Below are 22,038 nucleotides of genomic sequence, written 5' to 3' on the forward strand. Positions count from 1 at the left end.
GAATTGAGACATAAACTCATGAAATCTGACTTCAAATTACACAGTATTTCCTCAATAACAAACTGGAATGCTCAAAATTGGCTTTGGTATGTATGATGGATAGACAGTTTTGCTTAGAAGGAATGGCCTTTAGCATTTTGCCATGACTGGCCTCTTTAGGGTATCTGAGTTGGAGATACTCATTTTATTTCTAGGGAACTCTCCAAAATATATGTTACATCCTTATCAAGGAAGCACTTTTGGGGTCAAGGCAAGAGATTTCTTTAAAGCAATGAAAGTTTTTTTCTCTGTGTATTTAGGAAGTTGTTATGCCTCAAAACAGCTAGTTAAATGTTGACGTATGGGAAGCACAGATTTAATGGTCTTTATAAAATATCTCTGCTACGGTAAAACTTACCAACTCTTTAGCTGACACTGGTACATTTTTGTCAGATTTTAGATTGCTTATATTGTAGCTAAAATTAATTGCAGGCAGTCTTCATGTTAAAATTCATGTTGTCTAAAAACTCAACTGAATAGGAAAGAAGCTATTTGGATATACTTTTTAATTTCTTTGTTTCGACTAGAGATAACTTTAGAGTATAAACTAAAAAACCTTATATCCATGTTTCGTGGAGACCAATTGAAAGAACTGTGAATATTTAGAGAAATAGAACAGAAGAGAAAACTCTGGGGCATAAATGTTTTAAGATATTTGAAGAACTGTCTTATAATAAAAGGTGATTAAATTGTTTATTGCCAAGCAAAATAAGTATGCATGAACAATGAAAGTTTCAGGAAGATGAATGTGGGTTTGGTATAAAAACTTGCCAATATTCAGACGTGTCTTTAGCAAACAACCAGTTCACAGTGTTGGAAGGTTCAAGCAGAGGTCAGAGGACCGCTTGGCCAGAATGGAGGAATTCTTTGACATTTATGAGGACGAGATCCTAGATTTTTATGAATCCCTGGTTTTTGAAAAACAATTTACATGTCCCTTGCCTTCTTTTAGGCTAAATTTCCATGAACATTCTTTCCTTTCTGATCAGTATTCTCACAAGTTAATAGTCTTTTTACTGCAGCTTTGTCTCACTTTAGCAGTTCCATACGAGCTAAGATCATTTTGCTTAAAATATTTCACATAATTTTTTTTAGTTGGTTAATTTGTTTATTTAATAAATTCAAGCTACCACATCAATATTCTGGCCAATAGGAATTGTTTTTATACTTTTTCCACTTTCTAGGAGGAACAAGGATTGGTTTAATGTTCAGTGCTATATTTCCACAAAGAAAGCCCCCCTCTTTTTTTTTGAGACAGAGTCTCACTCTGTCACCCAGGCTGGCATGCAGTGGCACGATCTCGGCTCACTGCAGCTTCTGCCTCCTTGTTCAAGCGATTCTCCTGCCTCAGCTCCATGAGTAGCTGGGACTGTAGGCGTGCACCACCACACCTATTTAATTTTTGTATTTTCAGTGGAGACGGGGTTTCACCATGTTGGCCAGGCTGGTCTTGAACTCCTGACCTCAGGTGATCCACCCTCCTTGGCCTCCCAAAGTGCTGGGATTACAGGCGTGAGCCACCGTGCTGGCCAGAAAGCCCATTTTTATGCTTTTACATGAGTTACTGAGGATTCAGCACTGTTGGATGTTGATGTTATTTAGTCGGTTAGGAATTCTAAGTAGTTAAGAAATCGATCTTGTATAACCAAATTTCTGTTTTGACAAGTGTCAGCAAAATGACTGTTTTATAAATCTTTGAAGTCACTTGAGAATGCTTTGGGATGATTACTCTACTAATGCCATGGAAGATGGGTTGGTCTACAATTGATTGGATGGTTGGCCTAGAATTATCTTAAGTCTCTTTCTAGCCTTTAGAGACTATGGTTGTCTAAATCTACCAGCTTTTTGTTGAAGACAGAAATCAGTTGGGGCTTGCTTTTTCTGTCTTTGTTAGGTAGATACTCAAATATTTGTGTGTGTATATATACATACATATATATATATATATATATATATATATATATATAGGAATTACTGTGGAAACTAGCAAAACTGGATTTTAGTTCTCGTCTTAGTTTTGCCATTACCAGCTCTATGACCATAGGCAGTTCATTTAAGCTCTATGGGCCTTAGTTTCTTCATCTAACAATAAGTAATTGTGGGCTTTACCATGATAACTGAAATAAGAAAATAAAGCACTTGCTTGATGTGTACAATATAGTACATCCCAATAAATGTGCTTCCTCTCTGCTCTACATCCCTCTCCTCTCTTTTCTGTCCTTTCCTTTCTTCTTTCTCTTCTCTGTAGAGCCCTATTATTTTGTTCATATGTGCATTTATGTATGTATGTCTTATTTTCTTATTATCTGTTCACACACTTCAATCCCAAACTTAAAATAAGAACTCTACTTGCCGACTATGAAACAACAGAGTTTTGAGATAGTTTTTTGAAGTCTTTCTGATCATAAAGCCCTGTAACTCTTGGGATTTATGTGGGAAATAACTATATTTCAGTGAAGGGTTTTTTCATATATGTTTTTATAATAAGTTCATCTGAACATTTTATTACTGCCAGGCGAACCGTGGAACTTCTCACACAGAACTGGGACCTCTCAAAGAAACTCAGGATTCCGGCAATAAGTCGTCTTCAAAAGATGCACAATGTTGACATTGTTCTTCAAGTTCTTAAATCACGAGGAATTGAATTAAGTGATGAGCATGGTAAAAACTGAGTAGAGGTAAAACTTATTCTCCTCACTGAATATTGATATGTGCGTACATTATGCTAATGGACAACCTTTTCTTTTATAGGAAATACAATTCTATCTAAGGATATTGTGGATAGGCACAGAGAAAAAACTCTCAGGTTGCTTTGGAAAATAGCGTTTGCTTTTCAGGTATTATACATTTGGTACATCTTGTACTTTTTATCAATTTTGATTACTGATTTATAAAAACAATTTGAATCTAATAAAGAATTACGACAACAACCGTCATTTAATAAGGTTTATTTTGCCCCAGTAACTGTGATAAATGCTATATATATATATATTTTTTTTTTAATCTAATCTTCACCACACCTGCAAAGTAGGTGTTATGTCTACCTCTCAGATGAGGAAACTGAAACTACAGTTTACATCATTGATAAATCCCATGTGGCCCAAATCCCATGTTCTTAAACACTGAACATTTTATCACTTCAGTGTAGATGGTGTTTGCCTTTGGGGAAAAAAAAGCGACTGTTTTGTACTAAAATATCCATTTCAAGCACTTTATTTTCTTTGATTTTTTTAACTTTCTGGTTTAAAAAATCTACAGTTTCTCTTAAATAGAAGACAATTACTTTGATTTCTGTGGGTTAAAAATAATCTATGGAAAATATGAAGGTATTTATCTTTTTTTGTGTTTGTTTTAGGTGGATATTTCCCTTAACTTAGATCAATTAAAGGAAGAAATTGCCTTTCTAAAACACACAAAGGGTATAAAGAAAACAGTATCTCTACTATCATGCCATTATGATGATCTTATTAATAAGAAAAAAGGCAAAAGGGATAGTGATTCCTTTGAACAATATAGTGAAAACATAAAGTTATTGATGGATTGGGTAAATGCTGTTTGTTCCTTCTATAATAAAAAGGTAAGTTTCTTTGTTTTTTGTTTTAACCCAATATATTTTAATAAATTTTGATGCAAGTCACTTAAACTTAATGCCTGAAGTCTTTTCTTTAATTTCTTTTTTTTTTGTTTTTTTTGTTTTTTTTTTTGAAACGGAGTCTCGCTGTCGCCCAGGCTGGAGTGCAGTGGGCGATCTTGGCTCACTGTAGGCTCCGCCTCCTGGGGTTCACGCCATTCTCCTGCCTCAGCCTCCTGAGTAGCTGGGGCTACAGGCGCCCGCCACCTCGCCCGGCTAATTTTTTGTATTTTTAGTAGAGACAGGGTTTCCCTGTGTTAGCCAGGATGGTCTCGATCTCCTGACCTCGTGATCCGCCTGCCTCAGCCTCCCAAAGTGCTGGGATTACAGGCGTGAGCCACCGCGCCAGGCCCTTTTCTTGAATTTCTTAGTTCATCTGTGTAAGCAAACTTTCCCTCAAATGAGTGAATGTATTATCATACACTGTATTTCATCTAATCTGTCACCAATTGTGTGATACGTGATAATTTTATCACTAAGAAAAGAAAAATATGCCCTAGATGGAAGTCTTAGTAGAAGATGCTTGCGTAGAACTGGGACATAAAAGAATCATATCATTATTATAAAGGTCAATTCAAATAAGCCCACATTCAGAAAGGGACAACTAAGAACTTACCACTAGATAGAGGAAGAAGAACAAAATTTGAGTCTCTCTATAATCGTTTGTTAGGTTGACACTGAATTTCTGTATGAAGTATACTTCTTAGCGTAAATATATGAAAAAAATTTCCCCTAAACACGTGGATAAACTATCTGGTAACAAATACAAGACAGAAACAGTGATACACGGCATGTGTAGCTAAATATGGTAAGCCTTGCAATATGGTTATACCAAGAAGTTATTAGTACAAAAATTGTTAAACATATGGATAATCTTCTATGTTTTAACTAAATACTAGAGAGCCAAAGTTGATCATCGGTATTAATTAATTCCATATTTGGAATTTGCATACTAGCTAAAATTTCTTTTTGATGCCAAAATTAGTAGTTGCAGTATTTTGTGGTCATTTATTGACGTGTGTGAATGCCTAGGCCCTCATTGCCAGCTGATGTCAAACAAAGTGGTGCTCTTTTTGTTTCAGCTCTTATACTGTAAACAAGCATCCTTTTCAGGACCCATTTAGCATTGTGCTTTTTTGCATTTTTTGTGCTGTTTGTTGGTGAGTTCCCTGTTTAAAATGGCTTTCAAGTGTAGTAATGAAGCCCTATTCAAGTGTAGTAATGAAGCCCTGTCTAGTGTCCTTAGGAGAACACTGTGATGTGCCATATACAGAAAATATATGCGTTAACTAATTTTAATGCAGGCATGAATTATAATGCTGTTGGCCATGAGTTAGTGTTATTGAATCAGAAACACCTGTAAAACAAGGTTATGTGTGGATTGGTTGATAAACATATTATAACCAGAGGCTCACAGGACACTAACCTTATATTTCTCCTCTATGCAATGGTTCAATATTCACAAATATAGTTTTCACAAATAACGAGAATCCACTCATTGCTTGTTGTTGTAGTTTCCTAAGACTACCATAGCAAATTACAACAAACTAGGTGGCTTAAAGTAGAAATTTATTCTCTCACAGTTCCAGAGGTTAGAAGTCCGAAATCAAGGTGTTGGATGTGCCATGCTCTCACATAAGGTTCTAGGGGATACTCTGTTTAATTTTTTTCTTTTAAATTTTAGAGTTTACCAGTCAAACTTGCCATTACTTGCCTTGTAGATTTGTCACTCCAGTCTCTGCCTTTATCATTCACAGGTATTCTGCAAACCATTATGTCTATATTGCTTTCTAAATGTGGTTGTTTTTCTGGCATTTTCAATCAGGTGGAGAATTTTACAGTGTCTTTCTCAGACGGCCGTGTGTTATGTTACCTGATCCACCATTACCATCCTTGCTATGTGCCATTTGACGCTATATGTCAGCGTACTACTCAAACTGTGGAATGTACGCAAACTGGTTCAGTGGTATTAAATTCATCATCTGAATCTGATGACAGTTCTCTGGATATGTCACTTAAAGCATTTGATCATGGTTAGTCCCTTTTTGTTACTTTTCCAGTTTTTTGCCATGTTTGATTTGAAGCTATGGCTAATTTCTCCTTTCCTCCTGCATAATAGAAAATACTTCAGAGCTGTACAAAGAGCTCCTAGAAAATGAAAAGAAAAATTTTCACTTGGTCAGGTCTGCAGTTAGAGACCTTGGTGGAATACCTGCTATGATTAATCATTCAGATATGTCAAATACAATTCCAGATGAAAAGGTAAGTGAAAGAAGAGTTTCTTAATTATTAATTCAATAATAAAGTCTCAGAAGATGATAGTAAGTACTGTATTCTCTGTTGATATTCTGTTTTTGTCTTTTGTGGGTTTTTTTTAGGTGGTTATTACCTATTTGTCATTTCTTTGTGCAAGGCTTTTGGATCTTCGTAAAGAAATAAGAGCTGCTCGACTCATACAAACAACATGGAGAAAATATAAACTAAAAACAGATCTCAAACGCCATCAGGTACTCCTAAAATATGAAACTACTATAGTGTGAATTATACTTTAGCAGATATCAGTTGATTGATTTTTGATATGATTTTACATTTTACGGATGTATGGCATTATTAAGATAAATTTAATAATTGTGTATATGTATTTTGGGTTGGGGAGGTATAAGTATTTCTCCCTAATTGCTAATATTCCCTTCATTTGATGTATCTTCCAGTCTCTGTCCACCCCTTCACTTAGTCTGTTCCAGGGGAAGAGGAATAACTTAATCTGCTTTTTAAATTTATGAGGAATACATAGGGATGCTTGACTCAGCTCTTCCTTTCCTCCTATTGGAATCTAACCTGCCTCTGGAGAGCAGGAGCTTTCCATTAATTTTTTATTCTGTGCTGTATGAGGCTTGACCTCAACTAGTGCTGCCTGGGCCTGGGCATCAAGTGTCTGATTTTGTGATTTAACTAGTAAGCTTAGTTTGTTTGCCATGAAGCTGGCTTCTACTTTATCCTTTATTAGTTTTAAAAGTGGTATTTTGGTTTCTGCTATTAATTTTTCAAAATGTTAGGATCTGGGCATGAGAATAGAGATGTTATTTATTGTTTCCCTTTGTGACCCCAACAGTACAAAAATTACATTAATGTAAAAAATTTTTTTCTTAAGTTCTGAGAAAATTGTTATTTTTAATAATCTAAGAAATGATCTACTTGATCAAGTTAAACAAACTGTTTCAATCTTTTTGTCTCCCTATTCCATCTACTAACTAATATTGTATTTATTTATTTGGAAAACCAAAAAAAAAAAAAACAAGCATCCATGCCTAGTAAAATTTATCATAAATATTTCAGAAATACATTCCACCCAATATTCCTTCTCAACTTTGAAATATAATGCATCTATGATAAAGTTCTTGGTAGCTGTGTAAAACAGCTAAATTTTGACAACTTTCAAACACAATATGTGTTTTTTCATTTCACACCAGACTTGGAAATAAGACTAATTGAAATAATTTTCTTTTCCCCTACTCAAACTCTTCATAGTAAAGTTTGGGAAATAGGCAGGGTCTTAACACTCACAAATGGTCTTTTCTGCTACTATATATGCTCTGTGCCATATAGTGCCCCTAAACTCAGGATCTGCCTCCCTGCCTACATATCACTTGGAGAATAACTTCCTGAAAACTTTCCCAAAGCAGTTCCCCTAGAAGCTTCCAGTACTTCTAGGGGAATTGGAAGAGTTCAGGAAAGTGTCTCCCCTGGCCAGTCCTCAAGCTATTTGATTCACCCATTGTATATTGCATTAAATGAGAGTTTTAGAATTACAAGAGATAGATATATATGTATTCTGCTTTTATTTTCTGCTCAAGATAGCCTTGTATTAATCAGATTTTTTTTTTTCTTTTGGAGACAAGGTCTCACTCTGTCACCCAGGCAGGAGTGCAATAGCGCGATCTTGGCTCACTTCAGATTTTTCCTCTTGGGTTCAAGCCATTCTTGTGCCTCAGCCTCCTGAGTAGTTGGGATTATAGGTGCATGCCACCACGCCCAGCTAATTTTTGTATTTTTTGTAGAGACAGGATTTCACCCCATTGCCTAGGCTGGTCTTAAACTCCTGGCCTCAAGTGATCTGCCTGACTCTGTCTCCCACAGTGTTGGGAATACATGCATGAGCCACTGCACCTGGCCTTAGTCTGATATTAACTGTACAATTTTCTTAGCTTTTTGCTAGTGAGATCCCTTTTCTTGATTTATTTCCTTAATGCAAATAGAAGTTTCCATTTTTTTGAAGGACTAAATTAAGAGAAATTTCTATACTTAATGGTGAAACTTCTTGGACCCAGTCAGACCATTCTTCTCTCCTTTTTCTTGGTGCCCATGCTCCCTCTTTTATACAGTTACCTCACATCCAATTATATGTTTCCATTTTCTATTTAGAACATTAAGCAGCAGGCTCCCTATGTGATTGCAAGCTACTAAACATATTAACTTGAGATAGCTATTTTTCAGGTTTTATATTTTGCTTTTATGTTATAATTCATATAAATCTATTAATAATGGAGTGGCTCAAACTTTTATAGTGACAAAGAAACTTTGTCAAGTAGCTAAAATTACCTGATGAACTATTGAAGCATCCCCTGGTACATTACAGCTCTCAGTTCTTCCTGTCAACAAATAGACATAAACTCCAAAGCAAAAGAAGTCCTAGAATTTGGCCCTATATATATGAGGCAAGATAAAAGAAATAAGCTGGTACCTGGCTGACTCAACAACAGTCTGATTAAAAAGGGTCAGTGACCATAGGCATGGAAACTTTTATCATCAGTATATGTAATTTTCAAATACTTGTGAAATTTGATAATATATTTGCCTCTTCTAATTTATTTACTTTCCATCTTTAAATTCTCTAATGGCATGTAAAGTTGTATTTTAGTTCTATAGAGATGATCTAAAAACTGAGATAAGTTACAATTTACTTTAGTCTATTTTGTCCATGAATGCCCTGACCCTTACAACTTTTGTCTCAAATGCAATATACTTCTGAACTGCAACATTTGAAAATTTTATTTATTTGTGTATTTATTTATTTACTCTAACAGGGGTGTGCTTTTAACTTGAGCCTCTACAGTCCTAAAGGCCATAGGTTTCACAAGGGCATTGATAATGGTGTTAGATGACTTAATCAACTTGTGATACACATAATTCCCCTAGCCCGATTTTAGAATTGCCTACTCTTTCTCCCCAGAGGAATGATCCAATATATAGCCCTTACCATTCCTTAGCACTTATGTTTCAATCTATTGGTCACCTTTTTTATACGTAAAAATAACAGTTTGATTATTTCCATAGTTGTTTCCCCTATTGCACAATTTTCATGCACAGATACCAACCACTGATTGTTATTAATTAATAATTGGAATTATAGCTAATCTCTGTGTAGAGCCTACCCTTGCATGGAGGACTGTCCCAGACAGCAACACAAAAAGCTGCCAGACATCCCTGCCATAAGTTATTCCTTCCCACCAGAGGAAATAGTTCATTTTCTAGTCTCCAATTCCAGTGAAGTAAATTGAGAAATCTAGTGTTGGACAGTATAGCAAAGTTACTTTAAAGCCAAACTGCCTGATTCGTATCCTGGCTATATTGCCAATAAACTAACAAGCTACTTGACCTCAATGCCTCAGTTTTCTACTGATCATAAGAGTAGTATTTGCTCATTTGTTCTTATGGTGGTGGTTGTGAGATTTAAATGGATTGTTCATGAAATGTTCAGAATGGTGCTGGACGTAGAATATGTTATTATTTACAGCAATTTATTATCAGAAGTAACAAATAGAGATATGGGGGGTATTGTCCTCTAACATAACTAGGGAGCTGGCTCCTCTTTGACCACAAGTGTTGGGCATCTCAGATACCACTTCTCATAACCCAAACTATACTCTTTCTCTTGAGCTTGTATGACCTAAGGCCACAATGTATTCTGTGCTAAAGTAGGAGGTATTTTGTTTCTCCCCTTTAGTGTTTTGCTTTGTTCAAATTGTTACAATTCTCTAACACATTGTTTTTTTCATACAATCCTCCCCTGTCCTAAAAGTTAATCATGAATTCAGTGAACCCGAATCTGAGAAGCATACCACATTACGCTTCAAATGGCCTTTATCTTGATTACTGAGGATCTGTGATAGATCAAACATGTCTGATCTTTATCTTAGACTATTTCTTAGGAATCTTTGTTTCATCATACGAATATATGTGCAAGCCCACCTATCAGCACTTTCGACATGCCTGGAATTATCAGTATTCCAAAGATGAACACAAGAAGTGTAGGGGTGTTTTATTTCCAGTATCAATTTGATTGGTGTTTAACATGATTATCTTACAAAGAATAATTTAAGGTCTTAAGTGAGTGTTTAATTTACATTTGCTGACTTTTTTATTTTAGGAGACAGATAAAGCTGCAAGAATTATTCAATCAGCTGTAATCAATTTTCTAGCAAAACAAAGATTGAGAAAAAGAGTTAATGCAGCACTCGTCATTCAGAAATATTGGCGAAGAGTCTTAGCACAGAGAAAATTATTAATGTTAAAAAAGGAAAAGCTGGAAAAAGTTCAAAATAAAGTAGCATCACTTATTCAGGTATAGTATCCTGGACTAATTTTTGAATTTACAAAATTTTAATGACCTTTTTAAGTAAGAAGGCAAAATGTGATGAAGTTTTCAATGATTATATTTTAGGATTCTTTATCTAATACTTAATTTAACAAATATTTACTACCTGAAAAGCTCGTTATGGTGTTCAGCAGAAGGCTGGAACATAATTGAAATGCATTTGCTCTGAAAAAGCAAACATTCTAATTCTGTACCTGTTGCTATCTTCCTTGTTGCATCTTCTACTCTGTGGGACATGCTGGCCTACTGAACCATTCTACTTTGTAGATCCACATAACCAACCAGGGTCTTTTTTATCTTTGGTTTGAGTCCTGGAAACTTCTCTCTGGGACAGCCGTACACATTTTTCTCTCTACTCCACTCAGTTGGCATGTAACGGAAATAGTACTTATAATTAGTCTATAGAATACCTATATTATTTTTCTTTTTAGGAAAAAATATATAATATTGACTTAATATAGTCTTTACATCTATGTAAATTAGTTTTTTATATTAAATTATATTTTAATAACATGAGAGATGTGCATTATTTAAATTTACTATTTGTAAATGCCATTGAAGCTTCACCCCATCCATGTATCTGATTTATGAATTTGAAAGTTTTTGTGTCTGGCTACCATTATTGATAAATGAGGGGTTCTCTGACTTAAATAATTGTCTTTTTTTTTAAATAATTGTCTTTTTTAACCTTTTTTTAACATGTAAAATATTACACATAGAAAATTACCCAAAATAAAAATATAGAGCCTAATGATTTTTCACAAAATAAATACCAATGTAAAACCACCTAGGCCAAGAAATAGAATATTGCCAGTGTAGCAAAAGGCATTTTTCAATTAACTCTCCCGTCCCAGCTCAAGCTAACCATTATGCTAATCATGCCATTTTCCTAAGTGTTTTCTTTAAACACAATAATTTAGTTTTGCTTACTTTTTGAATTGTTACAGGTGAGTTCAAACCATATAAATTCTTTGATTTGATATTACTACATTTTTTGAGATTTATCAGCATTGAGTATAGCCGTGGTTTAATTTTTTTATTTCATATTCTGCACTATACTTAATCTGTTCTATTTTTGATGAACATTTGGCTTTCCAGTTTTGAGCTATTATGATTAAAGGTATTATGAACATGTCTTTTGGTGTGAAATGTATTCATTCTCTTCAATTGTACCAGAAGTACAATTGTTCTTAAGGCATATAGGCAGACCTCGTTTTATTGCTCTTTGCATTATTGTGCTTTGCAGCTATGGAGTGTTTTACGAGCTGAAAGTTTGTGGCAACCCTGTGTTAAGCAAGTCTGCAACACTTTTTCCAACAGGATATGCTCACTTTGTGTTTGTGTCATATTTTGGTAATTCTCACAATATTTCAAACTTTTTCAATTAGTACTACATCTATTATGGTAATGTGAGATTAATGATCTTTGATAGGAAGTGTGAGTGGTCTAGATAGAAGATGAAACCAGCCACAACATTCCCATAAGCCAAAGCCTAATCCAGAGAAGGCCCAAACTCTATTCAGTTCTACAAAGGCTGACAGAAATAAGGAAGCTGCAAAAATTTTGAAGCTAGCAGAGAATGGTTCATGAGATTTAAGGAAATAAGCTGTTCCCATAACATAAAAGTACAAGATAAAGCAGCAAGTGCTGATGTAGAAGCTGCAGCAAGTTATCCAGAAGATCTAGCTAAGATCATTAATAAAAGTGGCTACACTAAACAAAAGTTTTCAATCTAGACAAAACAGACTTCTATTAAAAGAAGATGCCATCTAGGACTTTTGCATCTAGAAAGGGGAAATCAATTTCTAGCTTCAAAGAGTCAAAGGAGAGTTTTACTCTCTTATTAGGGGCTAATGCAACTGGTGACTTTAAGTTGAAGCCAATGCTTATTTATCCTTCTGAAAATCCTAGGACCCTTAAGAATTATGCTAAATATACTCTGACTGTACACTATAAATGGAACAACAAAGTCTGGATAACAGCACATTTGTTTATAGCAGGGTTTACTGATTATTCTAAGTCTGTTGTTGAGACCTACTACACAGAAGATTCCTTTTAAAATATTACTGTTAATTGACAGTGCACCTGGTCATGGACATGGACAAGGAGAGAAATGTTGTCTTCATGCCTGCTAACACAACATCCATTCTGTAGTCCATGGATAAAAATTTGAGTTTTAAGTTGTATTATTTAAGAAACACATTTTTGTAAGGCTATGGCTGCAATATATAGTGATTCCTTTGATGGATCTGCGTAAATTGAAAACCTTCTGGAAAGGATTCATCATTTTAGGTGCCATCATAAACATTCATGATCATAGGAGGAGGTTAAAATATCAACATTAACAGGAGTTTGGAACAAGTTGATTCCAACCAACTTTTATGGATGTCTTTGATGGGTTAAAGATTTCATTGGAGGAAGTAACTGCAGCTGTGGTAGAAATATCAAGAGAACTAGAATTAGAAGTGGTGCCTGAAGGTGTGCTGAATTGCAGCAATCTCATGATATAAGTTGAACAGATGAGGAGTTGCTTCTTACAGATAAGCAAACAAAGTAGTTTCTTGAAATGGGATCTACTCCTGGTAGCCAAGTGTGGTAGCTCATTCCTATAATCTCAACAACTTGGGAGGCTGAGGTGGGAGGATGGCTTGAGGCTAGGAGTTCGAGATCAGCCTGGGCAACAAAGTGAGACCCCATTTAAAAATAAAAATAAGCTGGGCATGATGGCTCATGCCTGTAATCCCAAGCGCTTTGGGAGGCTGAGGCAGGCAGATCACATGACGTCAGGAGTTCGAGACCAGGCCGGCCAACGTGGAGAAACCCCATCTCCACTAAAAATACAGAAATTAGCCAGGCATGGAGGTGCATGCCTGTAATCCCAGCTACTTGGGAGGCTGAGGCAGGAGAATCCCTTGAACCTGGGAGGCGGGTGTTGCAGTGAGCCGAGATCACGTCATTGCACTTCAGCCTGGGTGACAGAGCGAGACTCCATCTCAAAAATAAAAAAAAAAAAAAAATAACTAGCCAAGTGTGGCGGCACACATCCATAGTCCCAGCTACTCAGGAGGCTGAGGTGGGAGGATCCCTTGAGCCTGGAAATTCAAGGCAGCAGTGAGCCATTATTGCACCACTGCACTCCAGCCTGGGTGACACAGTGAGACCCTAACTGTTTAAAAAAGAAAATCTACTTTTTGTAAAATTTAAAACAGTATATAAATTTAGTTGACAAAGCAGCAGCAGGCTTTGAGAGGATTGACCCCAATTTTAAAAGAATCTCTACTTTGGGTAAAATGCTAATAAGTGGCATTGTATGCTATGGAGCAATCTTTTCTGAATAAGGAGTCAATCAATGCGGTAAACTTCATTGTTGTCTTATTTTTAAAAGATTGCCAAAGCTACCTACAATAACTACCATTCTGATCAGTCAGCAGCCACCAACATTAGGGTAAGACCCTCCACTAGCAAAAAGATGACAATTTGCTGAAGGCTTACATGGTTCTTAGCATTTTTTAGCAGTTTAGTATTTTTAAATTTAGGTATGTACATTGTAATTTTTTAGACATAATGCTTTTGCACACTTAATAGACTGCGGTATAGTGTAAAGATGACTTCGGTATGTATTGGGAAACCAAAAAAATTGTGTGACTCACTTTATTGTAATATTTGCTTTATTGTGGTGGTCTGGAACTGAACCTGCAATATCTTTGAGATATGCCTGTATATATTTCAACTTTAGTAGACACTGTCCAAGAGTTTTTTAAAGTACTTGTAAAGATTTAAAACCCACCAGGTGTTTATGACCATTCACATGACTCCATGTCTACATTAACTTTTGGAAATTATCTTTTTAATTTTAGCCATTCTGGTGATTGTGTAGTAGTATTCAGAGTAGTTTTAATTTGATTTTTCTTCATTAATGATGTTGAACAACTTTTCCATTTTGGAAATCTTTTGTGAAGTATTATTTTGAGCATCTTTTAAAACTGTTGCCTTCTTGTGGATTTATAAAAGAGCTTTATACTATGATTGTTATTAGGCCTCTATTTGATGTGTGTGTTGTATCTTCTCCCAAGCTATAACTTACTGTTTTATATCTTACTAATGAAATTTCTTGTTTTTCTTTTATTGTTAGTATTTTTTGTGTATTATATAATGTGTTTCTTTATCTTCTTTATCGTTAGGCCTTGTAGATGTATGCCTATGTTATACTCTACAAGCACTAATGTTTTGTCTGCCTCAGTTTGATCTCACCTAAAATTAATTTTTAGATGATTTGTTTTAGAGGACATTTAAAAAATATATGGATATCCAGTTGTTTCAGTGTGTTTTGCTGAAATGACCATCCTTGTCCTGTTGCCATGCTACCTTCAGTATACATTGTATATTCTTTTTTTGTTTCTTCTACTTCTATTTTAGGTTCTGGGGATATATGAGCAGATATGTTACATGGGTAAATTGCATGTCACTAAGCCTTAGTGTACAAATGATCCTGTCACCCATGTATTGAGCATAGTACCTGATAACCTTCCAACCCACACTTCCCTCTGGCTCGCCCTCATCAAGCAGTCCCAGTGTCTGTTGTTCCCATCTTTGTGTCCGTATGTATTCAGTGTTTAGCTCCCACTTATAAGTGAGAATATGTGATATTTGGTTTTCTGTTCCTGTGTTACTTCACTTAGGATAACGGCCTCCAGCTACATGCACATTACTGCAAAGGACATAATTTTTTTTATGGCTGCGTAGTATTCCATGGTGCTTATGTGTTACATTTCCTTTTTTTGAAAATTACTCTTTATTTTAGGTTTAGGGGTACATGTGCAGGTTTGTTATATGAATTCCCAAAATTTGAGTCAGGTCTCAGTTAATTTAGAAAGTTTATTTTGCCAAAGTTGAGGATGTGCACCCATTACACTGCATCAGGAAGTCCTGACATGTGCCCAAGGCAGTCGGGGCACAGCTTGGTTTTATACATTTTAGGGAGACATGAGACATCAATCAATATATGTGAGAAGTATATTGGTTTAGTCTGGAAAATCAGGATAACTTTAAACAAAGGCAGGAAGACCCAAAGCAGGGAGGGGGGCTTCCAGGTCAGCTAGGTGAGAGACAAACAGTTGCATTCTTTCAAATTTCTGATTAGCCTTTCCAAAGGAGGCATCAGATATGCATTTACCTCAGTGAGCACAGGGATAGCTGAATAGAATGGAAGACAAGTTTGCCCTAAACAGTTTCCAGCTTGAGTTTTTCTTTAAGCTTAGTGATTTGGGGGGCCCAATTTATTTTTCTTTCACAGTTATATAGGTAGACTTGTGTCATGGGGGTTTGTTGTACAGATTATTTTGTCACTCAAGTGTTAAGCCTAGTACCCATTAGTTATTTTTCCTGATCCTTTCCCTCCTCCCACCCCTCACCCTCCAATAGGCCCCAGTGTGTGTTGTTTCCCTCTGTGTGTCCATGTTTTCTCATCATTTAGCTCCCACTCATAAGTGAGAACATGCAGTATTTGGTTTTCTGTTCTCATGTTAGTTTGCTAAGGATAATGGCCTCCAGCTCCATCCATGTCCCTGCAAAGGACATGATTTCATTCTTTCTTGTGGCTGCATAGTATTCCATGGTATGTATGTACCTCATTTTCTTTATCCAGACTGTCATTGATGGACATTTAGGTTGATTCCATGTCTTTGCTATTGTGAATATTGCTTCAGTGAACATCATGCATGCTTCTTTATGATTGAACAATTTATATTCCTGTGGGTAAATACCCATTAATGGGATTGCTGGGTTGAATGGTATTTCTGCTTTTAGGTCTTTGAGGAATCACCACACTGTCTTCCACAATGGTTGAGCTAATTTATACTGCCACCAACAGTGTATAAGCATTCTTTTTTCTCTACAACCTCACTAGCATCTGACTTTTTGACTTTTTAGTAATAGCCATTATGATTGATGTGAGATAGTATCTTATTGTGGTTTTGATTTGCATTTCTCTTTCAGTGATGTTGTCCTTTTTCCATATGATTGTTGGCTGCATGTATGTCTCCAGTGTGTGTGTACCACATTTTCTTTATCCAGTCCACTGTTGATGGACGTCTTGGTTGATTCCATTCTTTGCTATTGTGAATTAGTTCTGCGATGAACATATGAATCCATGTGTCTTTTTGGTAGAATGGTTTATTTTCCTTTGGGTATATACCCCGTAGTGGGTTTGCTGGATCAAATGGAAGTTCTGTTTTAAGTTCTTTGAGAAATCTCCAAATTGATTTTCACAGTAGCTGAACTAATTTACATTTCCACCAGGAGTATATAAGTGTTCTCTTTTCTCTGTAACCTTGCCAGCATCTGTTTTTGACTTTTTAAAAACAGCCATCTTGACAGGTAAGATGGTATCACTGTGGTTCTGATTTGCATTTTTCTGATGTTTAGTGATGATGGGCATTTTTTCATAGATTTGTGGGCCGCATGTGTGTCTTCCTTTAAGAGGTGTGTATGTCCTTTGCCCATTTTTTCGTGGGGTTGTTTTTTTGTTTTTTGAATTAAGTTCCTTATAGATACTGGATATTAGACCTTTGTTAGATACATTATTCACAAATATTTTCTCTCGTTCTGTAGGTTATCAGTTTATTCTGTTGATAGTTTATTTTGCTGCACAGAATCTCTTTAGTTTAATTAGGTCCCATTTGTCAATTATGGTTTTCGTTGCAATTGCTTTTGGGGACTTTGTTATAAATTCTTTCCCAAGCCTGATATCCGGAGTGGTATTTCCTAGGTTTTCTTCTAGGGTTTTTATTGGTTTGGGTCTTACATTTAAGTCTTTAATCCATCTTGAGTTAATTTTTTGTATGTGGTGAAAGGAAAGGGTCCAATTTTAATCTTCTGCACTGACCGTTTATTGAATAGCATATCCTTTCCCCATTGTTTGTTATTGTCAACTATGTCAAAGATCAGGTGGTTTTAGGTATGTGGCTTTATTTCTGGGTTCTCTACCCTGTTCTATTTGTGTAGTAGACATCAACTATTCTTATATGTGTGATTCTGTTTCTAGTATTTCTTTCTATTCAATTGGTCCATTTGTCTATCTTTGAGCCTCGCAGTGTAGCAGTAGGTGAAATCTGGATATCTAGTAGGTAAATCCTCCTTCTTTGTTAGTGATTTGCACATAATTTCTCCCAATCTGCCACTTGTCTTTTTATTCTTGTGACAGGGCTTTTTGTTCAGCAGAAGTATTTCATTTTGATGGAATCTAGTTATCACTTTTCTTCTTTTATGGATTATGCTTTTAGCATCATATCAAAGTACTCTAAAAGTTTTATAATTTTTCATTCTAAATTTTGACCTATGATGTATTTTGTGTTAGTTCTCCTCGAAGGTAAGGGTTAGGTCAGTGTTCACTTTTTTTATATATACATGTCCAGTTATTCCAACACTATTTGCTGTAAAAAACTATTCTTTCCACATTGAAATATCTTTGCACCTTTGTCATAAATCAGTTGGTCATATGTGTGTTGATCTTCTGGACTGTATTCAGTTTCATTAATACATGTGTCTATACCTTCATCAATACCACAGTTTCTTGATTACTGCAGCTTTATAGTAAGCCTTAATGGATATTGTGATTCTTCCAATTTTTTTCTTTTTTCAAAATGAGTTGGAATTTTCTAGCTGCTTTGTCTTTCCATTTAAGTTTTAGGTTAGTTTTTCTATGTCCTCAAAAAATACTGTCAAATTTTGATTGAAATTGCATCACATTTACAGATATTTTGAGGTGCGCTGACAACTTTACTATGTTGATTATTCTGATTCATAAAGGTGATATATATCTCCATTTATTTAGATCTTTCAGTTGTTCACCATCAGCTTTTTGTTAGATTCCTACCTCAGTATCTTATTTTATTTTGGAGCTATTATAAATAGTATTGCTTTTTAATTTCAGTTCCCATTTGTTTCTTTTTTATAAACATTCATCCTTATGTGTTAACCCTTTAACATATAAAAGGGTTAACTATTAATCCTGTTAAAAAAAACTCACTTATTTCTATGAAGTTTTTATGTTTGTTTTTGTTTTAGATTCTTTGAGATTTTCTACATAGACAGTCATGTTGTCTGCCTTTCTTTCCAATCTAAATATTCTTTCTATTTTTTATTTCTCCCACTTATTTTATTGGCTAAGAATTCCAGTATGATGCTAAATAGGAGTGCCTTGTTCTAAGAATTCCAGTATGATGCTAAATATCTTTGCCTTGTTCACGCATTAAGTATTATATAAGCTGTCGTTTTCTTGTAGATGCCCTTTATCAGGTTGAAGGAGTCTCTGTTTCTTAGCTTACTGAGAGTTTTATCACATATAGATTTGGGTTTCATTAAATAACTTTTTCTGCTTCAATGGATATATTAACATTTATTGGATTTCTAATCTTGCAGTGAACTTATATTCCAAGGATAAAATTCAAATATTAGTTTATGTATTTTTCATATGCATTGATATTTTGTTAATTCCACCTGCTAGTATTTTATTGAAGAGTTTTGCATCTGTGTAATGAGTTGACAAGTTTCAGCATTCTTTTATGTTTTCTGGAAGAGATTGTTGACATTTAGTATTATCTTGTCTTTAATTATTTTATAGAACTCACCAGTGATACCATCTTAGAGTGGAAATTTCTATTTTATTTTATTTTTTTCCTCTTTTTTTACTTGACATAATTGTGCATATTCATAAAGCCCATAGTGATGTTTTGATACATATACTGTATAGTGATCACATTAGGACAATTAGCATATTCATCATCTCAAACATTCTTCTCTGGACTTTTTTTGTTGTTTTTTTTTTTTTTGGAGACAGGGTCTTGCTCTGTCACCCAGGCTAGAGTGCAGTGGTGCAAACACGGCTCACTGCAGCCTCAATCTCCTAGGCTCAAGCCATCATCCCACCTCAGCCTCCCAAGTAGCTGAGACTACAGGCATGTACCACTACACTCAACTAATTTTTATATTTTTTGTGGAGATAGGGTCTCACTAAATTGCCCAGGCTGGTCTCGAACTCCTGGGCTCTAGTGATCCTCCTGCCTTGGCCTCCTAAATTGCTAGGAATACAGGTGTGAGCTACTACACCTTGCCAGATTCTGTTTTTTAAATTTGTATAGGACTATTTATCTTTGATGAGTTTTGGCAGTTTCTAATTTTCAAAGAATTGGTCCATTTCATCCAAGTTGTTGAATTTACCATATGTATATACAAAGTATATCTTTAATATCCTTTTGATGCCTAGGTAGTCTGTAGTGATATTCCCTTTTTTCATTCCTGATATTGATAATTTGTATCTTCTCTTTTCTTCTTTGTCAGTCTTGCTAGAGTTTTAACTCTCTTGATCTTTTCAGTGGACAACCCTTTGGCTTCATTGGTCTCTGCTCAGTCTTTATTATTTCTTGTTTTGAATAATTTTGCTTTTCTTTCTATAGTTTCTTTAAGTATAATCTTGAGTAACTGATTTGAGTCCTTCCACTTTTAATGTAACCCATTAATGGTATAAATTTTCTTCTAAGTACAGGTTTAGCCACATACTACAAATTTTGATATGGTATTTTTTTTTTCATTCAGTTCAAATAGTTTTTAATTTCTCTTGAGGCTTTTTCTATGATTTAAAGTTTCAGAATATGTTATTTACTTTCTAAATGTTTGGAGACTTTCCTATTCTTCTGTTAGTGACTTTTTGTTCAATTCCATTATGACCAGAGCACATACTGTGATTTCAATTCTTTCCTATTTGATAACGTTTAGTTTATGACCCACAGTATGGTCTATCATGGTCAGAGGTTGGCATATCTGCAGGCCAAATTTGGCCTACCATGTGTTTTTATAAATAGAGTTTTTTAGAATATGGTCACAACTATTTGTTTATGTATTATTTGGGAACTGCTTTTGTACTACAATAGCATAATTGACTTGTTGCAACAGAATTGGCCCACAAAGCTGAGATATTTGCCATCTTGGCTGTCATCTCCATTCTGCTATTGTGCCATACCAGTGAATTTTTATTTTGGTTAGTGTGTTTTTCAGTTCTACTATTCTCACTTGGTTCTTACTCATATCTTTGATGTCTTTACTGAGACTTTTTATCTTTCCATTAGTTTCAACTTGTTGTAGCATTTTTACTTTATCTGCTCTAAAGTCATTGTGAGTTAATTCCAATTCTGGTATCTTTGTCATCTCATCGTTGGTGTCTATTGATTGTCTTTCCCTGTGAGAAAAGAAATTTTTCTGTTATGTTGTATGTCAAATAATTTTTAATTGCATTCTAGAAATTTAATGTTATGTTATCAGACTATGTTTTGTTTAAATCCTTTGGAGAATGTTGATATTTTAGTTTTAGCAGCTAATTCACTTGATTGGGTTCAGGCCACCTGTTCTCATCAGCCTTCCATGGGCGTAGCTTCAATGACAGTTCCTTTTTGAAAGCCTTTACTGCGAGCGATATTTGTATCATATCAGTTTCATTATGTAACTCCCAGTAGCCAGTCTGGGATCTAGATTGTGATCTGTATCTTATTCAGTTCTTAAAGTCTATAGCCTACTGTGGTCTAGATTCACATTGTGCACAGCTTGGTGGTGAACCTAGAAATTCATAAACAACATTATCAGATTGCTTCCCTGAGCTCCCCAGTCTCTGCCATCTCCCTGGTACCCTCTAGTTCCTCTAGGCTGCCATGTTTCATCATCTGACCAGAAAACTGAAGATTGAGTTACACTGCTCTACTGCATTCTTTCCATGACTGTGCCCATATCTCAAGCAGAGAAACTTTTGTATGAGGAAAAACAAAGTATGGCACAGGTTATAGTTACTGGGAGAGATGAAGAATTGGGCTGTTAATGCAATCAACCTGCTATAGATATCTGTGGTAGAGTAGAAAGAGCACTTGATTTTGATGTGATAATCTAGATCCTAAGATCAATTATTTTTATTTGCTGTGGGACTTTGCAAAAGTTTTGTAACATTAGTGTTCCTTTCTTTAAGTGAAGAAAGAATGCCAACTTACTGTATTTTTATGATAATTAAGTGAGAAAATTGTTTGTCATGTGTTCCTTAGTAAAAGCTATTTATTTTTAAGAACTGTATGACAATGGTGAAAAATTGCTATTGTAATAAGCAAAACTGTTAGAAGAGGAGATGATCTTATCTTCCATGTTATATATCAACATTGATTAAGATTTCAGTAATGGAGTAGTAATAGTAATTTAGAAAAAGTGATTATTAAGGTATAAAACAGTCTGTACATACTGATTCTTCAATTTCTTAGTTTGAGGATTTTACATAGAAATATCTGTTGGGGGTGGGTGCTCAAAAGAAAAATAATATCTGAATTTCTGAGTACTATTACTGCTTTACTTCACCCTAATTTAAAGCAACTTAATACTTTATGCAGAGTTTATTGTTTTCAAAATACTTTTGTACAAATAAGTTTGACTGTTGTTGGATAAATATTTTAATAACTTGTGCATCTCTTCTTGGTAAGAGAAATAATATGTATACAATCATTTCCTGTCAGGTTGAAGAGTACAAACAAAACCTCAGGTAACGTTTAGTAGAGGAAGAAGGCGATAAAACTTATAGGAAAAGGGTCAGGAAAAGGGATGTGCATGTTCTCCTTAAGCTTCCTCACCCATGGATAGGTATGCTTAGGCCAGTCATAGCTGCAAGCAAACTCGATACTTCTATAGGAGA

At 35.1% G+C, this 22,038-nt stretch overlaps 1 protein-coding gene across 2 annotated transcripts in view; it reads left to right on the plus strand.

Moving 5' to 3' along the window:
• Window positions 1–22,038, plus strand: part of ASPM (assembly factor for spindle microtubules) — a 63,478-nt gene that overhangs the window by 19,628 nt on the left and 21,812 nt on the right. For both annotated transcript variants that reach the window (XM_055234185.2, XM_055234187.2), the window contains exons 11-17: window positions 2,555–2,700; window positions 2,791–2,876; window positions 3,395–3,616; window positions 5,496–5,703; window positions 5,790–5,932; window positions 6,049–6,177; window positions 10,098–10,292. In XM_055234185.2, coding sequence (XP_055090160.1) covers window positions 2,555–2,700; window positions 2,791–2,876; window positions 3,395–3,616; window positions 5,496–5,703; window positions 5,790–5,932; window positions 6,049–6,177; window positions 10,098–10,292 — 1,129 coding nt within the window. The remainder of the gene's footprint in view (window positions 1–2,554; window positions 2,701–2,790; window positions 2,877–3,394; window positions 3,617–5,495; window positions 5,704–5,789; window positions 5,933–6,048; window positions 6,178–10,097; window positions 10,293–22,038) is intronic.

This window comes from Symphalangus syndactylus, chromosome 19, assembly GCF_028878055.3.
Source record: "Symphalangus syndactylus isolate Jambi chromosome 19, NHGRI_mSymSyn1-v2.1_pri, whole genome shotgun sequence".
Lineage (NCBI taxonomy): Eukaryota > Metazoa > Chordata > Mammalia > Primates > Hylobatidae > Symphalangus > Symphalangus syndactylus.